The following is a 20,131-nucleotide window of genomic DNA, read 5'->3' as shown; positions in this document are numbered from 1 at the left end:
GAACGATCGATGACGTTACGCGGGTGAAGCCGCGATCCAGACTGGCCAGTTGGCGGATCCACGGACTGCGTATACAATGATTTGGTCACCCATGGGCCATATCCTCTGCATTCAACACATCCAGAAATTTATCTGATTAACTAGTTGCCTTGCGTAGTTGGAGTTAATATACATAATAGTAGGCCTTGTCAGGAATATGGGATTTTTGATAGCTGCGATGCAGCGTTAAGTGGGTGGGAGCTAAGTAGAAGCTTTAATAATCTCCACTCAAACAGCACCTCAAGGTTAAAAGTGTCTGATAGTGAACCTGATTGGCTTGTCAATGAATTGACAGTAAGATCCAATAAAACATCCATTGACTCCTTCAATATATTCTGCTAGACCTGCAGAGGTTAGTGACCGTGGGTGAAGCCGAAAGAACCGTGGGTGTCTGTAACATTTCCAATCTCTCGGCTGTCTGTACCTGAAGCGATCGAGTCGATCCTCCGCAGCTTCTCATAAATGGCTCTCCCCTCCATTGGTCCAGGCATTCAGGCGAGCCTCGTCTCCTCCCCCTAACGTGCTGGGGTCAGCGATGATCCCCTCCTCTTTCCTTTGCGTGTACATATCCCCCTGTTCTTAATCAGTCCTTCCCTCTGTTTACTTCATTTCTTCCTTCCTTCCTTCCCTCCGGTTCTGTTCTGTTCTGTTCTGTACCTGTTTTTCTCCCCGACGTCGTCACATGAAAACTCCCCCGCCGCAAGCACATGATAGTCGCCGTATTGACAGACAACAATCGCATTCTGTTACCCACCACTATATAATCCCAGACGAACCACCATGCCATCTGCACGACCTTCCGCCTCCCTGGCGTCCAGCTCCTCCGAACCGTCCTTCTCCCCCCTGCCTGGCGGCGCACCCAACCAGCCGGACGATCACGATCGTTCGCCGGTGACCACCCCCACCGGCAACTCCAAGCCGGCCGAGGCCTCGTCGGCAGCCAACTCACAGGACAAGGAAAAGCCGCGGCTCACAGAGCAGGAGAAGAAGAACAACCACATTGCGTCGGAGCAGAAACGGCGCGCGGCGATTCGGGAGGGCTTTGATCGATTGACGGAGCTGGTGCCAGGACTGGAGGGACAGGGTCGCAGTGAGAGTATTGTGTTGCGTAAGACGGTGGATTTTATCCAACTGCAGCTGCGGGAGCGACAGGAGTTAATGGCGGAGATTGAGCGACGGGGAGGACGCGTTGATGATTCGTTTCAAAACTGATTGAATTATATGTGACTTGATTTGGGAAAAGTCCGGCGCTGTGGGTAGTGCGATAGCAGTGATGATACTAAGGACTGTATCGATGCTAGGGTTTGTTCTTTTCTACGAGGTGCTCGGTGAGTACTCGGGTTTGGCGTTGTGATGGGATATATAGGACGATGTTCCGGCCAGGATTGCTCTGCATATACACTGGAGCAGCTGGTACTGGGCTGGGAGTTTAGGTTCTTAGGAACTGCGCGAATGCAGCAGACAATTGCAGCAGACCATGACAAGTCATGATTATTTGTAGGCGATAGCTACACGAGTATTGTTACTACTCAAAAGACATCATAAGCTGTCAGATCATATAAGCAATTCTCTTCAAAAACCCCTGTAGGTCCAGCATGAATCTGGACGTAAACAGCACGAGCATGCTGAAACACGTTCACGTTCACATGTAAATGACACAGCATGTCTATCAATCTCGCATTATCAACAACTGCCGGGTCTCACCGCCCGTCTATCATCAAATTTACCCTCACCACCATACCATATACCTCCTACCATCATGACCACCACGACAACCACAAACCCCCCTAACTCAACCCTTTATCACCACTACCACCACCATCACCACCACCAAAATGTCCGACAGCAAACAATCCCTCCTCTCCCAAACTGACCCCACCACCACCGACCCACCCCCAGCCTACTCCCCCTCCACCAACCCAACAACCACAACCACAACCAACAAACGCGCATCTCTCCTCCCCCGCCCACCCCCTCTCACCCTCCCAATCCTCACGCACCTCCGCACCAAACGCTTCATCCTAGCCTCCACCTCCCCCCGCCGGCGACAAATCCTCTCCCTCCTCTCCCTCCCAAACATGGAAATAATCCCACCCAACACCGCCGAAGACCTCCCCAAAACCCTCTCTCCCTACGAATACGTCCTGCAAACCGCCACCCAAAAAGCACAAGCCGTGTACGCCCAGGAAATCGACTCTCCGAAGGGCGAACCAGCGGTGATTCTGGCCGCGGACACAGTCATCGTGGACACCTCCTCGGGGTCGATATTGGAGAAGCCTCGCAGCGAAGCACATCATATTTCCATGTTGAAGGGACTGAGGGATGCGGGCGAACATAAAGTCTATACTGCTGTTGTGGGGATGGCGCCGTTGGAGAGTGCGAGGGTGCCGGGGTATGCGTTGGAGAGTTGGATTGAGGAGACGAGGGTGTGGTTTGATCGCGGGGTGAGTGATGAGGTTATTTTGGCGTATGTGAGGACTAGGGAGGGGGTGGATAAGGCCGGGGGGTATGGGATTCAGGGGTTGGGGAGTGTGTTGGTGGATAGGATTGAGGGGAGTTATGATAATGTGGTGGGGTTGCCGTTGAGGAAGACGTTGGAGGTTATTCAGAAGGTGGTGGCGAGGGCGGATGATGAGGATTTGTTGGATGGGGAGGTGGGCGAGGGGGAGTTTGTGGAGGGGGAGGAGGATGAGGAGGAGTAGATTGGTTTGGTTGTTGGAGTTGGTCTGACGCTGGGTGTTGGATTTGTGGATTTGTGGATTGATGGATGGGGTTTTTGTATGTATGTATAGAGGTACTTTATACTGGAATAGGTATATCTCGAGTAGAAAAAAAACAAGGTATAATATTTGAGTTATACACTCTTTTATAAGCTCCAATAGAAGCGCACAAAAACCAACATGTACAAGAGAGGCAAGGCAGACGCCTAAACTAAGACCAAACCAGAACTGAAAAACCAACCCCCAATCTATGCCTTCCACACCCGGCGGAGAGCCTCAGTCACACCCACATCGTTCGTCTCGAACTCGTACAGGCCAACAGCCGTGCTAAGGGTGAAAGCGCGGAGCAACCAGATCATGAAACTGTGGGTCTTGGGCACGCGGCGGGTGGGGAAGTAATCGGTGATGGAGGCGCTGTACACAAAACATATCAATCTCTACTCAATTGCTCAACTGGACGGGGGAAGAAAGACGTACTGGAAACCAATGTGCGAGTGGACGACGATGGCGGAGCAGATGACGGCGTCCATGACAGGGCTCATGGAGCCGGCGGCAAAGGGAGCAATGCAGAGGGGAACGAGACCGGCAGAGACGATTCTGCTGTTGTCAGCGGCGGCCGCATATCACCATCACAGAAGGCGCGGGGATACACACCTCTCAAAGGTCCAGTGGTAGCTACCCTCAGTCGGGTGGGAGGTAGGGACAGGGGCAGGGTCGTTCACTAGTTGACGAGTCGAAGGTCAATAATGCTATCCATATCCATATCCAAATTCCCCGGGCAGTCGTGGTTTGAGCACGAGCTGATACACCCGGCACACGCAACCAATCCCATCAATGAAAAGAAGCAACGTACTAGTTCCCTGGATAGTCTCTGTCCATCAATTAGCACACCCATTCCTTATCCTATCTCTGATAAGTAAGGCAAACTCACGAGGCAAAGGAGGCAAGATCTGCTTCTGGGCCGAAGCGTGAAAGGCCACGACCTGCGCGACATTTCTGGTCGCCCAGGGAGCGCGGAAAGCAGACAGGCAGGATTGCCGGAGGAGGGGAGACTGGCGCGCGATCGAGGCCATGGTTGCGGATGTGGGATGGGACAGGCGATGAGGGCGATGCGAACGCTACACGAGACGAAAGCCTGAGGTGAAGTTGAGTCGCTCAGGATGGAACCTCGGGAGTCCGATCGGGAATACGGTCATCATATTGTCGCGCCCCTGATTGGTGGGCGCTGCTCCGCCCAGCCGAAAATGGCCGACACCCGGCAAATCAATATCACGACGACGGACGTCTCTTGATAGAGGAAAGGGAGATTTGGTTAAGGTTTAGTGATAGAGTCTTAGCGGTTGGATGTGTTATGCAGATTGTTTGGAAATGCTATGTGGTGCAGCATGTTAGGACTCTGCGTTGTGTTTATTCCTGCCTGAGGCATCTATTTACTTACCCGACTGCCGAGAGATAGATTGCAGTACTCTGGGTATTATGAAAAATCTATACCTTCATCTTCATTGATGATGGCTAAATACCTCGATCTGACATAGCAATTTATCATGGAATATGGATATTAACAAACTGTAGTTCCTACTGTACTCTATAACCTCTACCGTCTACCACGGATAGCCACCGGTATCATATACACATGATACAAATCATCCCAGCTGCACCGAGTCAGGATATTATAACAAAAATAAACAAACCTTTTCTATGTCTACTCGCGGCAGATCATGTGGTCACGAGCCGGACCAGTACCGATCCATTTGACCGGGACACCACCCAGGCCGCGCTCGATGTACTCGATGTAAGCGCGCGCGTTGGCGGGCAGGTCCTCGTACTTCTTGACACCCATGGTGTTGCTCTTCCAGCCGGGGAGGGTAACATACTCAACCTGCACCTTCTCCAGCACCTCCGGGTCGGCCGGCATCGTGTTCTCCGTGCGGGTGCCGTCGGGCAGAATGTAAGCGACACCAACCTTGATCTCGTCAAAGTCATCGAGCACGTCCAGCTTGGTCAGGTTAAGCGCAGTGTAGTGGTTGATAGCCTGGGAGTATCGGCACAGGACCATGTCGAACCAACCGCAACGACGTCTACGGCCGGTGGTGACACCGAACTCCCTACCAACGCTCTGCAGCTTGTCACCGGACTCGTTCAGCTGCTCGCTGGGGAAAGGACCCGAGCCGACACGGGTGGTGTAGGCCTTGACCACACCGATGATGGAGGTGATGCTGGTGGGGTTGAGGGACAGGGCCTGCACGGCACCACCCAGACCGGTCGACGACGAGGTCACGAAGGGGTAAGTACCGTGGTCCAGGTCCAGCATGAGCGCGTTGGCACCCTCAACCAGGGTGTTGGGGGCGTCCTTGTACTTCTGGAGGAAGGCCAGTTGGTCGACAATGTAAGGGCCCAGGCGTTGGCGGTATTCCTGGTTTTGTTAGATGCTCCTGGAAAGCTTTCCAAGTCCGACTACATGTGGGTCATCCTACCTTGAAACGGGCAAGTTCCTCCTCAACGCTGTACTCCAGCTCGCCAAATCTGGCGCGGTAACCAGCGTCCAATGATCGCAGCTTACGCTCGAAAAGAGCCTCGTCCAGGATTTCACCCACACGGACACCGCGACGGGCAGCCTTGTCACTGTAGCAGGGGCCGATACCCTTACCGGTGGTGCCAACCTTGCGACCACCCAGCTTAGCCTCTTCCAGACCATCCACAACGGAGTGCAGGTCGAAGCAGACGTGAGCGCGGTCGGAAATGAAGATGCGCTTGCCGGCGCTGTCCAAACCCTTGGTCTCCAGAGAAGCCAGCTCCTTGAAGAAACTGGGGACGTGTACCACGGTACCGGCGCCAATCAGGTTGACACAGTCGGGGGAGACGAGACCGGACGGGAGGATGTGAAAGTCGTAGGTCTTGTCGCCGTGAACAATGGTATGACCAGCATCTAGTCATGATTAGACCGATCCCAACCTGCTCATATATAAAAGTGGAGGTGGGGGGAGGGGGGCTCTTACTGTGACCGCCAGCGGCACGGCAGCAAAGCGTAGCCTGCTGCGCAAGCATATCTGTGATCTTTCCCTTTCCTATACAATTGGCGCCGTCAGCATGCTGGCAAGACAGGGAGAAAAGGATCCAAATCAAGCCACGTCAAACAAATCAAGCGCAAGGTTCAAGTCAGTCCTACCTTCATCACCCCACTGGCTACCCAGAACAATTGAGATACCCATGATTGCGTGTTGATGATATGAAGCCACAAATATATTTCAATTGTGTAGCTCAATGCGTGAATCTTCAATTCGCGAGAAGCAAATCGAACAGCGGTCTATGACACGGGAAACGGACAACGCGGGGCACGATGCGGGATGAGGCAACGATGAAACAAGGTGGAAACGGACAAAAGCCGTAAGCTAAGGAAGCTCGTAAGAGGGTAAGATGATTAAAGAACACCAAAGGATCCCAAGCTATACCTGAGGTGACTGGAGCAGCAGCAAAAAGTTCGCAACCGTCAAAGACCAAAAGCCGAAAAAAGAAACGGAGGGGAAAGCTGCGGAGGCAAAGACGATATATGCGCCGTCGGGGGTCGCCGTGACTCAGTGCGTGCTTTACCAAATACCATACCGTACCCTTTCCCGCCACTGGGCGGACCCATTTCGGGGGAGAATGGGGAACGGGAAACACCGCACTGCCCGTATTGCTCGGTACCGTCCTGTTCCCCGCGGCGGGGTCAGCCGAATCCGGTATCTCACGGCCTCAGGCTGCGAGGGGTCTCGCCGGTATCGGGGTAGGGCTTGGGGCTTGGGGCTTGGGGCTAGGGCCCCAGGGGTCACGAATGTTACCTACCAGTCCATAAAGACAGTAAGGCTTGGAAGTTATAACAAGCTGTATTCGAACGAGTTCATGACCATGATTGACTATGATACACGTATAACCATCCTCCAATGCCACGAGTAGAACAACCACCATGCGCCAACGCCCACCCAATGCAGAATCTCGGCCTCACGAAACGCCTGTCGGGTCCTGTGCCTCTATCCCCTATATCAACTTTCCGCCGTCCAGAATCCATTGCCGCGTGTCTCCCAGTTTCACGATGCATTCCCGGTGCAGTTCCCGCGCGACTTCCCAGTGCTTCATGACCACAGTGTCTTCATCGAATGCACGCAGATAGGCGCTGAACCCGGCTTTACCACTGCCGGCCGCCAGACTATCGTCATTCTCGTCTCCATTGAGTCCCTTGTCATCCCCTTCGTCTTGGTCCAGAGAGTCGATCTTCAAACGTGTCGAGTCTCCGACGGCGTTGACCCAGTTCGGAGCCATGCCCGTCTCGATGGTTTCCTGGCGCGCATTGACGTGGCGTAATATACGGCGACTAAAAGCGTTCCATTCACGCATGTAGGTGTTCATTGCCGCGACGTAGCGCTCCCACGCAACCCGAGGAATCCCAAGTTGCTTAGATCCCGCACTGATGGGAACCCGCTCCGGTGGGTTGGGCCGTTTCGGCGGGTTCGGCAAGGCCAATTGACGGGGACGGACATCACGTATCGTCGTCCGGGAAGCCTTCGGGCGGGACTCAAATGGAAGTGTGGCATGAATGTCCTGCAGGTCATCAATGCCGCCATTGTTGTTCTGCACGAATGGAATCGTGCTGCCAAGGTTTTTCAAGTCAAAAGACTTCGAGGTCTGCCTTTTCTCTCGCCTCCTTGAAGACGGCTTCAATTTCGGAGGTAGCATCTCTTTCTGCTCAGTACCAGCCTTTTCCGGCTCTACACTTTGTCCAGTGGCCTTGGCAGGCGGGACAGCGTCAACATCCATAGCTTCCGCATCAACGCCTCCCGTCTTGGCAGATTCCTGACCGTTCCCTCCATTCAGGGTCGTCTGCGCTTCTTCGGCTTCGGTCGACACACTGGCTTGTTGCGGGATGGATCGAGGTTTAGCTGCAGGCTTGGTTTGCTTTCGGGGACTTTTCTGACGTTGGGAAGCAGCGGTCTGTTTTTGTTTGGAAGTGTCGTTGGTAGGAATGTTCCACGATATGTTGGCTTTTTGCAGCTCCTCGATCCAGGCATCGGCAGAAAACTTCGCCTGAGCAAAAGGTGTTGGCTTTTGGGACGATTCCGACTCTGAGCGGGCAGGATTGAGATTTGCAGCACCTGCAGGACGCTCTGTCCGGTCAAAGATGTCTCCATCCGCACTGCGCCCTCGCGCACGTTTGTCCTGCGATTCTTTATCCGACTGCGTGGTACCGAAGAAATCCGTGTGTTCCCAGCTCCTTGCAGCGAAGGGTTGCCGTAATTGCTCATGACTGCTGCTCTTGAAGTTCCTGTTCGGGGTGTTCGCTTCCGCCTTGGGGGAGCCAGAACTATGCATCGTAGTTAGCTTAGGACTCTATTGTAGATAGGCAAGATTCAACATACGCTTTTAGAGGGCTTCCTTCTCCGAAGAATGCAGATGTATCGAATACGTTCTTGGTTGAGCCACTATTCTCGGAGTCTGGGCCTTGAAAGAGGTCTTCGTTAGCAGCTAGATACGATATTTGCTCATCGAACTTCTTGCCCGACTACTCAAGCCTAGGCCTGAACAGCAACCAATTATATACGATGTATATGATTATGACGCTTACCATTTCCAGTGTTCCGATTGTGTTCAGTATGGAAGTCGTTGAACTTCCTATGGGCGCGAAGCCTGCTCTTAGGGACCGCCTTGGGCTTGCGCGCCGAAAGGTCATCATCATCCGTATCACTTGAGCTCGTGGAAGAATAATTCCGGTTATTGTCCCTCTTCAACTTTGGACTGGCACTCCGATGTCTGCCAGACTCAGGAGGAGTCGGGCTGGGTGGGTTAGTCCTCGGGCGGGGTTGAGGACTCGAGGTAGAATCGCGCATGCTGGCCGAACGTCCGAGTCCAGCGCTTGAAAAGAAAGTTCGCTCCCCACCGGCAGTGGCATATCTGCTGCTCGCTCGTTCAAAATCAGGGGTACTCGAATATTCGGCCCGAGAAGGTGCAGCGGATTTTCGAGCCGTCGGTGAGGGAGCTGGAGTGTAGAATGAGTTTGGCGTTTGCGATCGATCCGCCCGGGGAACGTTCGTATACGCGGACGTATTTGCGGCCATCGGTTCGTCACCGCCGGCGTCCCGCGGAGCGAATCCTTGCTTCCTTCTCGTCGACTGTGCACGAGTCGGTTCAGGGCTTGTCGGCTTGGGGGACTTCTTGAAGTACTCGTAGGCAGACTTGGGCCTGGGTGTCTGGCCATTGGGGGTGGAATGGGTTCTAGGTCCGGCGCCGCTATGCCCAGTGCGGGGGTCGAATGAAGACCAACCACCCGGCATCGTATTGCCCTTCATGTCCTGAAATCCCCTATATGCATCGGCTCGCGTCTGTCCGTCATCTTGCATCTTCTCCCAAGGTTGTTTCGGGGCCGCCCGTGCATAGCTAGCATAGCGCTGGGCGCCGGTGGACGGACCGTGGTGGAAAGACTGCGGGCGAGTCGAAAACGTCGGTTTCGGCTGGGGTTTCGGAGAGTATGAGCCGTAGGGGTTCGGAGGTGCTTTTCGAGCAGTGTTGGCTCTGGGAGGTCCGTAGACTTTGCCGTAGCCGGCGCGCAAGCGATCCGTGTCATATCTCAGCCGTTGCTGGGGGTCACTAAGGATCTCATTGGCGGCCTGAATTGCCTGGAACTTGGAGTTGAACTCCAATTCCTTACCAGGATTCCTATCCGGGTGGTATTTGAGAGCTAACAACTGTCAGCCAGGCCTCGCGTGACCCATCCTTCCTACGACCACCCCTCACCTAGTTTGCGGAACTGTTTCTTGATATCCTCGGTTTCTGCACTAGGAGTGAGACCCAAGTCTGCATAATAGTCCCGACGCACGTCCGCCTTGACCATTTTGAGAGAGTGACGGGTGTCGGAATCACTTGTGTTTGGTGAAATGAGCGTGTACCACTATCGTCGCGCCAAGGTCCAATTTCGTTGTACACATGACCTATCACAAGGAGGTAAAGCACTGCAAGTCGGCGAAAGCTTTGCGAGAAGGAGCAGCAGTAAAGCAAGCGTGACGTCCAATCGTAGAAACACAAAAATCGAGGAGTCTGCAAGGATCGAGCGAACGGTCGGAGCCGGAAAACGTGAGGTTGCGGGGGGTACAAAGGACGAAAAGCAAGGAGAGATCGTTTCACGGTTTAGCTGGCAAGCTCCGGTTGGTTAGAAGGAAATGAGCTAGAAGCTCGCGGAGGTACTTGAAGCAAAGAAAGAGGCACCTTTGCAGAGTCAACTGCTGTAGCCGGATGTTTTGATCGCTGAAAGCTCCCAGGAAAACCAACTTTTTTTCCTATCAGGCTGCGCGCAACATGATCCTCACTCTCGAGGAGGAAAAACAAACACCGCCCCAGTCCAAGTCGCCGTTGCTTCCGAAAAGAGAGGAAGAAGGCCAAAAAGGAGAAGAACAAGAAAGAGAGACAAAACCCGTGAGAAAGAAGTTATGACCGCCGCCGACGCAGAAGAATGATGATCGAGGCTAACTGCCCTGCCTCAGGTTCGCGTGGCCCAAGCGCCCCGCCGATTGGCTCGTCTCGAGATCCAGCCTCGGCGCTTCTTCGATTTAGATAGAAAATTATATATATCTATCCAGCAGAAGTGATGTTCGAGAATATCCAGACTCGAAAGAATAGCTAACTCCCCTCGTGTGTTCTCTGTCCGACATACCACACGGACCGTCACCAGAAAGAAGCATGGACCAGATGGAGGTATGGTAGCCCCCCTCCTTCGACATTCCCCCCAGCCACAGTTAAGGTTCCTGGCTGACGGGATCCATCGATCGCTCGAGTTCCGGCCAACTCAAGCGAACGGCTCTTGCTGCCCAATTTGGTTATCCATCCTGGCCTCACTGTTGCTCTCGGCTGGGCACGCCTAGTCTTAGTGCTTGGGCCCGTCCCCCTCTTAAGGTTTAGACGCAGAATGGCTGCCTGCTAGCAGTGCTAGGTCCCCTACTAGATAGATAGATAGTCTACTAACGTCCGCTGGAACTACTGATGGGCACCTGAATCAATTCCTAGGGTCCTCGACTGCAGTGCGTCTTTGGCTCCACTAACGTTCGATCTCCTCCTTCATCCCCACCTCTTTGTATCTTCCTATGACGTCCCCCGGCGGATACCTTCGCTTGGAGACGCTGTCTCAGGACAGAACTCCGCCCCTACGAAACCGTTGTCGGCCAGAGCGAGTGTTGGCCGGAGTGTGCCTTTGCATGCTGTCGACACCAACTACTGCGAGTAGTATGGAAATTATAGACCCACACTGAAGGATTTGATATGATATGATCATGTACAAGCAGGCAAGTTTTCGTAAATCATCCATCCAATCCCTTTTCTTTTCTTTTCCTTTATCGCCATACCACAAGAGAAGGAAAGGATGCTACTATAGACAAAGAAGATCGTTCATAGCCCAAACTGTTCTACCCTTCTCCTGGTGGTCCATTCCCAGCCCCACCGAAGAAGTAACCTTCTAGAATGTCATAATTGGCGTTTTCGCTCCAATCATGTTGGAAGTCCATTGCCATGCCGAATCCGAGGTCGATTCCAACGCTGTGGCCAGCTCCGTGTCCCAATGACGGCATCGCCTGGAGGTTATAGTCGCCATTCTCGTCGGAGCCGGCCATTTGGCCTTCAGCCGTCGCGGGATCGAAATCCAGAAAATCAAGGCTGAGACCGGACGGGTGTTCATTTTCCGGCGTATGATAGTGTGTAGGGTGTGGGTTGGCGCCGACGCTGTTGGGTGACGCGCTCTGTTGTGGGGAGTTTCCGTAGTAGTACTGCGGATGCTGTTGTGTCTGTGGTGACACCGAGTTCTCATATGGAGGGTAATATTCCATAGACGGCGTTCGCGGGGGGTGTGGCCGCATCGCCCGATCAGGTGCGAAGTTCGATGCAGAGGATTCGGAAAATTCTGGTCGGACGGGGTAGGGTCCAGGATTTCTAGGGCCACTGCTGGGCCGTTCTGGAACGGCAGTATTATCGTTGAATAGGTCACCAAGATTCATGTCAAACCGTGGCAATGGTCGCGACGACCGTGGCTGGCCCTGCCGCCGGGGCGGACCATGGGGCGCTCGTTGTCGTGGATCTCTCCTATGTTGCCTGGTCTGATTTGACTGCAAAGCAGTTGCCTGTCTTTGCGCGATTTCGGCTTGGGCCCGAGGCAGGTCAACCTGGGAGCCAAATCCAGTGGTCGATAGGCACATCTGAACCGTGGCTTTACTCATCCTTTCAAAAGCATCACGACAAGCTTCTGCAGGCGGACACTTATGCATGAGGTCTCCGAGCACGGACGTGGCTGCAAGTACTGTGAAGTCCACTTCGTCGAGGGTCTGCAGGTGGTTAGAAAGTCCTATGCAAACAACATGAAAGCTCAGGAATGCCATACCAAGCGACTTCGCACCAAGGGAGAGTGCCAGATCGCATACAAAAATGAGATGCCTAAGTGATGTTAATAGCGATACGCGATGTTGGTGCCAACAACCTACCCGCCATGAAGATGTGATGCGTCGCCAGATATGTGTAGTTGACCAGCCGCACCCGGTGCATCTGACGGTATATACGGATCACCTTTTGCCCAGCCTCTGCTACCTTGTAGTAGATGTCATCTTCGTCTTCCGACTCATCCACATTGGAAAAGGATGGACTCGATACGTCCTCGGCTGGCATCATCTCGTCTGCCAATTCAGCAGGCACCGTCAAGCTTTGCTGATAAAGCATGATCACTGCTTGCCAGTAGTTCAATTCGAGAAACTCGGTAGGAAATCTCACTCCGGTATCGCGACGTGTTGGTGCACTTTGTTGCCACTCAACAAGCCGCCGGTGAACATCTCGGCGCCAGGATCGGAAAGAATCGAAGCCTTGTAGGAAAGGAGATGAGATTTCGGGGCGTATATGTCTCCTGCCCGCAGACGGGGCCCTCTGCCTAATGAACCGGGCTTGTTGATGCTGAAGCACGTCTTGGATTTCGGACTGGAGCAGCCGTAATTTGAAATAATGATGGGCCGAATGTTTATAGCTTGGAGCTCCCTCTGGAGGAATCACGATCCCTGACTTGGTGATATACTTGTCTTCCAGCAGAGACGGGAACTCGGTACTGATGGCTTGATCGCTAATTCCAAACGGACGGCCGACGCAGCAACTGACTAGACGGTCGAAACTGTAGACACACCACCACAATCGCCGGCGTAGATCGCGGACCCATTCCCGCCGGCCAAGTTCCCGATTATCAATTCGCGTCTTGGACTTGTCTGCATTTTTGCCTTGTGCCCGGTTGGGCCCTTCCTCCTCAAGCGTATCAATGTCGGTTCCGTCTTCGTAATGAAGGCCAAGGTCGACTGCCAGCCGCATTGCAACACCAACAATGTACCAGAGTCCAGGCGCCACCGGTCGCAGAAGGGCAAAACTAGCGAGAAGAAGCACTGCCTGTAGCTCTTCCAGAGCGCCGGACCCATCCCCAGATGCAGTATTACCTAGGAAAGTCTCCAGATGAATAATTGCGGATGCATGATACTCTTCAGGCTGGTGCTGGTGGCTCGATAGCCGGGGCCTCTTGGATGTAGATGATGATGGTGAGTGGTCACGGCCATCCTGCTTATCATCTGACGGCTTGTCCTCGAATATAATCCCAGCACCGATAGCAAATACAATATTGAGAATGTAAAGACTGCGAGGGGAGCGGTTCTTTTCATCTAGCGAATATGTACGATCAAGCATCTCCATGAAGTCAGTTCTGTGAAGAATGGGCATCTGTGGATTTGCATGTTCGAAATAAAGATTGACCAGCTTCTCGGCTAAATCTCGATCCGGGAATGCTGCACACTTCATCATCGATCTTGTTTGTAAGCCAAAGAAGGAATCACGCATGCTACTCCCTCCTGTCCCTGTGGCACTGTGCGGTAGACGTTCATTGGGACGCATTGGCCCGCGCTCTGCAACGTTCCCTGGCACGGAACTCTTGACGGCCGCAAAGACAACACGAGCAAAGGAGATACCGGATGTTGAGCCCAAATACCGGGGATCAGAGGTTCCTTGCACAGACACCATGCCTATGTTCGAAACCAGGTTATGTATGCGCCAATTGTCTTCCTTCTGCGGGTCCTGGTTGCTCTCTGGCTCCTGGCCACTGTGATCGCTCTTGTCTCTTCTTTGTATGGGTCCATCTTTCTCCCTTTTCACCCATTTTTCGTTTCCATCGGCGTTTGCTCCTTCGCCTCCTGTTGAAATCGAACTTTCCGAACCGGTCACTGGGGCTGGTACAGTATCAAGTCCTGCCTCAACTTTAACGGCTTCCTCCTCGTCGAATGCGACCGGGTCTTTGAACGTTATCTGATGATCCATCAAGACCTTCTCCAAATATGCGACACGCGCCTCGAGGAAGTAGACATAGCTGCGAGGAATTTCGCGTTTCGTTATCGGGTCATATCCAACACAACGGACGCCAGCCTTTTCGCAGGACTGGCATCGTGGAAGCCGCTGATCACAGCGGTTCTTCCGTAGGCGGCAACGATTACAGGCTGATACATTTCGAAACGATGAGGAATTGGACGTCGAGGGGGTGGCGGACTGGGTCGCGGGGCCGTCGCTAGTCGGCGGCGGCGGCTGAGATTGCGCTGACGGCTCTGGCGGGATCGAGGCAGGCTCGGTAGGCGGATGCGGTCGTTTCCTCCCTAAGGAGGCCGGCGATGGTGGAGAATCAGGGTTCAGCATGACGAGAAGGGTACGACGAGAAGTAGTGCAGACGTGCGACCATGTCTCGGGGGTGTGATTCTGCAATCGGTCAAGCGAGGCGCGGAGGTGGTATACCGGAGACCCAGAAGCGAATCAGCATTCATGATAAGCCATGCGCTAGATTCTGCTTTGTGTCCTTGATCGAGTACCGGGCTATCCGCTTCGATATCCGGGGACAGCGATTCGACGGGGAGCTGACTCGCCAGTGCTGTCCCGATCCCTCGGGCTTTTCGTTAGTGTCCCGACCCGATAGGACAAAAAGCGAATTTATCTGAACGGCAGGGCACAGTCGCAGCGCATGACGGAGGAAGTCGGCCACAACAGGAGGAGTCGGACAGACGAGGCTGGGGGCGGAGAAAAAAAAAAGGCACGGTTATGAGCGACTGATGGGAGGAAGGAGAAAAAGCAAGCATGGGAGTCAAGATAGGGCAAATTCTGGTGGAGTTCCTGGAGGGCGCCTTGGGTCCCGTACCTAGGTAGAGACGATTAGTATCGTGATTAGTGCCTCCATCCGGCACTAGTAAGATGCGTACGTACGTCAGTCAAGATGGGGAACCGAAGCACTCGTGGGTAGACCCTGCAGGCCCAGCAATTGAGACCCCTTCAAGGCCCTGAGTGATGATGTGACTGCACCAGGCGCTTGGCTTGGATCTAGATGAGAGTCGACCAAGTCGACCGGTCGATGCTCAAGCGAAGATCGAATTGAGGCCGGCCAAGCCGGGACAGTGACAATACAACCTGCCGTTACCACTCCCTCCACGTGACACCGCCCGAAGTCACTGGGCTCTGGTTGGTTACTGATAAGCTGAGCCCTGCGGTGCTTGGATTTGTCATCCGAACGCCTGCCATCCGGTCCAAAGGTACCACTTGTTGCAATGACCTATGTCCTATCAAGGCATAAGGAAACTAGGTCTAGCCTAAACAGTAAACTCACAGCAGCTGACCGACTGGATAGCCCACTCCGTCGAGGGTTCTCCATCGAGCGAGTGGATAGGGTGGTGCCTAGGTACCCGTCCACTACCCCCCCGTTGATCCCATCTGCACCCCCGCACTACCGGATGACGCAAAAGCACTAGGTAGCAGGTACAGGTGGCATGGCTGCAAGACTTGGCTGACTAGAAGAGGGGAAGGGTGGGCTACTCTTGTCGCAGCTTCGACGAAAACTCAGACCCCGTTAATTGAGCAGAGGGAGAAGAAGAAGAATGCAGATATTAGTACGGACACTGCAGAAGACAGCCGGAGGGATATATGTTATGTCTCAAAGCGACAAGGCTGAGGAGAGATGCTGCTCTCTTCCTTGCCCAAACAATCAATTCTCCTCTTGGGAAATTTGGAGGTAACAATACTAATGACAAAGAGCCTCCCAGATGCATGAAATCATGTATGCCCAATGAATCCCCGCGGTAACCCCAAATGAAAGACAAATTTGCCAGCCCTCATGCTTTTGTCACATATGCACCCAGTCTATACACTGCGCCATCGCCCAATCCTGAAATCATAATCTAAAACATAACAGTAGAAAGGAAACTCATGGAGCGAAAACAGAAAGATCAGGCTGTACCACCGATGATGATCCGGAATTGAGAGGAAAGAAAAAAGCGAAATTTCAAGAGCAACGGCAAGGCAATGCGAGTTCAAACAATGGGAAATCAACCGCCCAGCAAAACAAGAGAAGCGACAGAACCCCCTTAGATAATAAAACACAAGTAGCGCAAGGTCTATTCGTCAAGCCTTGATTTGTCGGGTTCCGGCTCAGAATTCGCGTTCAGGTCCGCTTGCATCAAGTCCACGTGTGGAATGTCCAAGTCATCAATGCCGGTGCGCGCCGACGAGAGCAATCTCCGCACTTCCTCGGGGCTGCCGTCTTCCTTGCCTGCAGTGAAGGAGCCCCGCATGGAGTCCCGGATGGAGGTCAGACCATCGCTCTCCCCCTTCTTTTCCTCCGCGCCCTTCTCTGGCTCCGATTCCTCCATCCAGAAGCTTTCTATGGCGCCAAAAACGCAGACTATTCCACAAGCCCACCATGCTAACACGGAATACCCACTCTCAAGGCCTTTGGAGTGAAGCAAGCCGGTGATCGTTGGGCCAAAGGCGCGGCTCAGACTGGCTGTGGAAGCAGCTGCGCCGTTAATGGATCCAAGAACTTTGGAGGACGGGGCAGCGTTGGCGAGGAGTATAGCAGTGGCAGGGAACGCGATAACATGCAGCGTGATCTTGCAGATCAAAGCGACATATGCTGCGGCAGTTTGGAGCTGCTCGGGCAGGAGGATGAGGTACGGAACCATGAGATAGAGTGGTGGCCAAACAAGCAGAACGAAGCGGAAAACCCGCAATGTCCCAAAGTGGCGAACGACGAAGGGGAACAACCAGAGTTGGGCGATCATGGAATAAACGCCCTGGACTGCAAGCATAAACCCGATCTTCTTCGTAGCCAGTCCCAGACCACCGGTAAATTTGAAAGGAAGCATAACATCTTCGTCGGACTTGGGGGTGCTCAGGAAGACGGGCATGAGCTGGTCGAAAGAGACACTGTGGCTGTGGACGGCGTCAGCATTAGAGGGAGCCACAGAGGTGTAGAGCTAGGGGGACTCACTATGCAAGAATGCCGTAGGCGACAATGATAAAGATGACTTTCCTGGTGAAGGCCTTGGGCACGCCGCACGGCTCGCCCTTCATCTGCCCCTCAATGTCGTCATCCGCGGACAGGTTGTCCGACTCCTCCTTCACTGGGCTCAGGCGAGGGGAACTTTCGGTGCTCCTATACTCCGGGGGCGGGACATCATCTTCGTAGTCGTAGTATTCCTCTCCGGTCAATTCCGCTTTGGCGTCCGAGGCCTCGGAAAGCTGATCGGGGGAACCCCAGACTTTCCCAACCAGCCAATTGCCCAACTCCAGGCCGCGATCGCGGCGGTGCTTCTTCTCCGGATGGGTCTCCTCCAAGAACAACAGGCCAACGACGATTCCGGACACCAGAACGACAACGCAGACCAGGTTGGGCAGCAGGAACGGGAAGCGATCGAAGATGGTGTCACGCTGGAATAACCAAGGATAATTGTCGCATGGTTGTGCCAACGCACCGCCCATTGCGGGTCCGATGATCGACCCTAAACACCAGACGAACGGCATGATCGAGTATGCCCGCGGTTGGTGCTCCTTGACGGTGACGATTTCCGCAACGGTGGTTTGAAGCACGCCAATGTTGCCATTCAACAGTCCTCCCAGGGCCCGGGCGACCATGGCGGTGGCCAGGTTGGGAGCAAATCCGAAAACAATCATGCTGATGGCAGTTCCAATCAAGCCCATGACCAGGACGGGCTTTCGGCCAATCTTGTCACTCATCCGACCCCAGAACATACCGGCGGAGAACTCTGCAAAGGTGAAGGCGGAAGTGATCATGCCGGCATACAGAGCAATCTTGCGATCATTGTCGGTCACGTGGAAGGCTTCGACCATCTGGTAGACGTAGGGGAATATCGACATGAACGCGATTGGCTCGCAGATGCGGCATAGTGCTAGTATCCCCGTCAGTCGTCATTGGGCGCGCCAACAGCAGGGGAAATGCGCGGGGGAAAAAGGAGGGGGGAAGACAGGCCATAGCAAAAGAGGGGTGTGCACAGAAAGCCCAAAGAACAACAGAAAAATAAAAATGATAGAAAAAAAGAAAAAGAGCCGATGACAAACAAATGCATATTATTTGCCATGAGCACAATCATGGTTCGAAATTGGGCGCAAAGAAATTGTCGAGACGTACCTAGCACAAAAAGCTGGCGTACAGGAAAGGCGGACCAATCACCATTGTTGTCCCCATGCCGCCGGCCTTGTAAACATGACGGTCGTTTGAACATGATGTTGGTTGAGCGGTCACCCACTTGGTACACCCAACAAAAAAAAAAGGTCGTTTGAGTATTCGAGGTCAAACACAGAACAATATCGGCCTGCGCTGGTTGCTAATATAGAGCAAGTCGAGATGATATGCGAGGCCAATGGCCAATGAATTCGGAGGAATGTGTCTTCGGCTGGATTCGCCGCTGTAATCAAAGGGAGGGAATGCTATGATGATAAGATCGCTGGACTGTAGACAAGTGGAATCGGTTTTATAGGGGGGTTAACATTTCTTCCCCCTGTCGCCAATCGATGCTGAAAATCCCGTTGTTTTGTTGGTATTTTCCGTCTGCTATTCCCGAGAAACGGCTAGACTGTGTAACTGCAAGGGAATCCAATGACGCAAACTTTGAGCTGTGAGGAATAACCCGTTGGCGGTGGAAGATGCCTCAAGGGAAATATAGGCAAGAGAACAGAAGGGCTGATCAGTTGCCGTCCAATTGAAAGTATACAGAAGCAATGATGGGGTGGTAGGTAGGTAGATAGGTGGTAGATTCCGCGTAGTAGACGGGTGGAGGTAAGTAGAGATAGTAGGGCTAAAAGGTAAGTAGCAAATATAGTGGCGGAGTTTAGTAACAGATGGGGAAGGAAGAAAGAGAACACTGAAGTCCACGGAGGCAGTGGATTGTATTTAAGATAGACGGCAGAGAGAGAGAGAAGGTCTCAAAAGGAGAATCTGGACGGGCAGGGGAATTAAATGAAGTATTTCGAGTGGATTAACTAGATATGTGATCAGGCGAAAAGACTAAAATGTTAACGGTTCAAGATAGTATGGGACAATGGAGCAAGCCCATTTTGGTTACAGCTGTACAAAAGGATGCAGGATGCAGTCGACAGCAAACAGCTGAGGAATAACGGGATCCACTTTCATTAGTAGCATGGTTATTATTATTATTATTATTTTTCATTTTCGTAAATCCAAATTTTCGATTTTTATTTTTTAAGGTATGATGCGGATGGAGTACGCGGAGGGAACGAGAGATGGATCGGAACCATCTGACACGGCCGTCAAGGCAACAAGCCAAAATAATGGGGCACCACAGATGGAGCCGTAGTGGTGCGGAAGGGAAAGCAGCAGGAAGAGAACCTACCTACAGTAAGCACACCAGAGCAGAACCGGAATCCGCAAAGGGAGTGGAGCCAATAGCAGCATAGAAGAATCACCCTCCATCCAAGGTACGGGCATACATCATGTTCGCTCCCACCTTGGGTTACAACTTGAGTAGGTATTACTCCCATGGTTCCGGAATACCGTACGCCCAGACGCCCGGCCACTGAGCAGCTCCCAGAGGAAAACCGCCCGATTACCCATGTAAGAGTAAAAGCGGTATGGCCCTCGATTCCTTACAGCACAGAGAGAAAACCAGCCTGGAATTTTTTTTTTATTTTATGTTTTTCACTTGGTAAGAGTCAGAAACCGTCGTCGTTGTCCTTGACGAATCAATTAGAAAAAATAAATGTCATAAGGGGAAGATCAGATTGAGATCGGAGCTGGAAATGTATCCATCAACCAGACAGACCTACTGTCAGACCACACTAGACACTCAAAGGGAAAGGGGACGGCAAACTAACTGGAGATGAAATAGGCAGAATTGGAAAGGGAATGAAAATAATCAAAAATGGATATAGGGAAAATATAAAAGACGAAATAGGTAGAATAAAAAAATAAAAAAAAAGAGGGAATTAAAAGAAACAAAAAGGGAAAAAAAAGCGAAAGAGAGACAGAGAGAGAAACCGCAAATTGCCCCATTCCAGAGCCGCCG

At 52.8% G+C, this 20,131-nt stretch overlaps 7 protein-coding genes across 7 annotated transcripts; 2 read left to right on the top strand and 5 right to left on the bottom strand.

The window, feature by feature from the left end:
• The first annotated feature begins 395 nt into the window (after positions 1-395).
• Positions 396-1,575, top strand: BO94DRAFT_534684 (helix-loop-helix DNA-binding domain protein). Its single transcript, XM_025611608.1, has one exon. The coding sequence runs from the start codon at positions 820-822 to the stop codon at positions 1,249-1,251; it is 432 nt and encodes a 143-aa protein (XP_025468141.1). The 5' UTR covers positions 396-819; the 3' UTR covers positions 1,252-1,575.
• A 308-nt stretch (positions 1,576-1,883) lies between these two features.
• BO94DRAFT_424272 (nucleotide diphosphatase) lies at positions 1,884-2,693 on the top strand (the record flags this gene model as incomplete). The annotated part of the gene is made up of 1 exon (XM_025607429.1): positions 1,884-2,693. A coding segment is annotated over one exon (810 nt), but the record flags the coding sequence as incomplete, so codon positions are not given.
• Positions 2,694-2,864: 171 nt separating this feature from the next.
• BO94DRAFT_534683 (CybS family protein) lies at positions 2,865-4,058 on the bottom strand. The gene is made up of 5 exons (XM_025611607.1): positions 3,691-4,058; positions 3,613-3,630; positions 3,414-3,480; positions 3,237-3,356; positions 2,865-3,173 (listed from the first exon to the last, which is right to left on the bottom strand). Exons 1-5 carry the CDS (start codon positions 3,830-3,832, stop codon positions 3,008-3,010), a joined length of 513 nt encoding a protein of 170 aa, XP_025468139.1. The 5' UTR covers positions 3,833-4,058; the 3' UTR covers positions 2,865-3,007.
• Positions 4,059-4,303: 245 nt separating this feature from the next.
• On the bottom strand, positions 4,304-6,270 carry adB (adenylosuccinate synthase ADE12). The gene is made up of 4 exons (XM_025611606.1): positions 5,926-6,270; positions 5,756-5,824; positions 5,234-5,685; positions 4,304-5,172 (listed from the first exon to the last, which is right to left on the bottom strand). The coding sequence occupies exons 1-4, from the start codon at positions 5,966-5,968 to the stop codon at positions 4,462-4,464; spliced, it is 1,275 nt and encodes a 424-aa protein (XP_025468138.1). The 5' UTR covers positions 5,969-6,270; the 3' UTR covers positions 4,304-4,461.
• A 503-nt stretch (positions 6,271-6,773) lies between these two features.
• On the bottom strand, positions 6,774-9,618 carry BO94DRAFT_556182 (DnaJ domain protein; the record flags this gene model as incomplete). Its single annotated transcript, XM_025613844.1, has 4 exons — positions 6,774-8,094; positions 8,150-8,231; positions 8,356-9,465; positions 9,522-9,618. The coding sequence occupies 4 exons, from the start codon at positions 9,616-9,618 to the stop codon at positions 6,774-6,776; spliced, it is 2,610 nt and encodes an 869-aa protein (XP_025468137.1).
• A 1,561-nt stretch (positions 9,619-11,179) lies between these two features.
• Positions 11,180-14,465, bottom strand: BO94DRAFT_585144 (positive regulator of purine utilization; the record flags this gene model as incomplete). The annotated part of the gene is made up of 3 exons (XM_025615675.1): positions 11,180-12,088; positions 12,145-12,197; positions 12,245-14,465. 3 exons carry the CDS (start codon positions 14,463-14,465, stop codon positions 11,180-11,182), a joined length of 3,183 nt encoding a protein of 1,060 aa, XP_025468136.1.
• Positions 14,466-16,031: 1,566 nt separating this feature from the next.
• On the bottom strand, positions 16,032-18,726 carry BO94DRAFT_51377 (MFS transporter). The gene is made up of 3 exons (XM_025609854.1): positions 18,238-18,726; positions 17,080-17,998; positions 16,032-17,021 (listed from the first exon to the last, which is right to left on the bottom strand). Exons 1-3 carry the CDS (start codon positions 18,329-18,331, stop codon positions 16,205-16,207), a joined length of 1,830 nt encoding a protein of 609 aa, XP_025468135.1. The 5' UTR covers positions 18,332-18,726; the 3' UTR covers positions 16,032-16,204.
• Positions 18,727-20,131: the final 1,405 nt, after the last annotated feature.

This window comes from Aspergillus sclerotioniger, assembly GCF_003184525.1.
Source record: "Aspergillus sclerotioniger CBS 115572 chromosome Unknown BO94scaffold_12, whole genome shotgun sequence".
Classification (NCBI taxonomy): Eukaryota; Fungi; Ascomycota; class Eurotiomycetes; order Eurotiales; family Aspergillaceae; genus Aspergillus; species Aspergillus sclerotioniger.
The sequence above is the reverse complement of the archived record's forward strand: the minus strand, read 5'-3'. Positions and strand labels throughout refer to the sequence as shown.

Bases quoted from the DNA above. Each gene is read 5' to 3' on its own strand.
- BO94DRAFT_534684 (XM_025611608.1), top strand. From the start codon at position 820: ATGCCATCTGCACGACCTTCCGCCTCCCTGGCGTCCAGCTCCTCCGAA.
- BO94DRAFT_534683 (XM_025611607.1), bottom strand. From the start codon at position 3,832: ATGGCCTCGATCGCGCGCCAGTCTCCCCTCCTCCGGCAATCCTGCCTG. The intron at 3,357-3,413 runs GTGTGTATCCCC...TGACAACAGCAG, and splicing joins TACCACTGGACCTTTGAGAG to AATCGTCTCTGCCGGTCTCG. The intron at 3,174-3,236 runs GTACGTCTTTCT...TTTTGTGTACAG, and splicing joins CACTCGCACATTGGTTTCCA to CGCCTCCATCACCGATTACT.
- adB (XM_025611606.1), bottom strand. From the start codon at position 5,968: ATGGGTATCTCAATTGTTCTGGGTAGCCAGTGGGGTGATGAAG. The intron at 5,686-5,755 runs GTAAGAGCCCCC...AATCATGACTAG, and splicing joins CCGTGCCGCTGGCGGTCACA to ATGCTGGTCATACCATTGTT. The intron at 5,173-5,233 runs GTAGGATGACCC...TAACAAAACCAG, and splicing joins AGGAACTTGCCCGTTTCAAG to GAATACCGCCAACGCCTGGG.
- BO94DRAFT_51377 (XM_025609854.1), bottom strand. From the start codon at position 18,331: ATGTTCAAACGACCGTCATGTTTACAAGGCCGGCGGCATGGGGACAAC. The intron at 17,999-18,237 runs GTACGTCTCGAC...CGGGGATACTAG, and splicing joins ACGCCAGCTTTTTGTGCTAG to CACTATGCCGCATCTGCGAG. The intron at 17,022-17,079 runs GTGAGTCCCCCT...CGCCGTCCACAG, and splicing joins GCCTACGGCATTCTTGCATA to CCACAGTGTCTCTTTCGACC.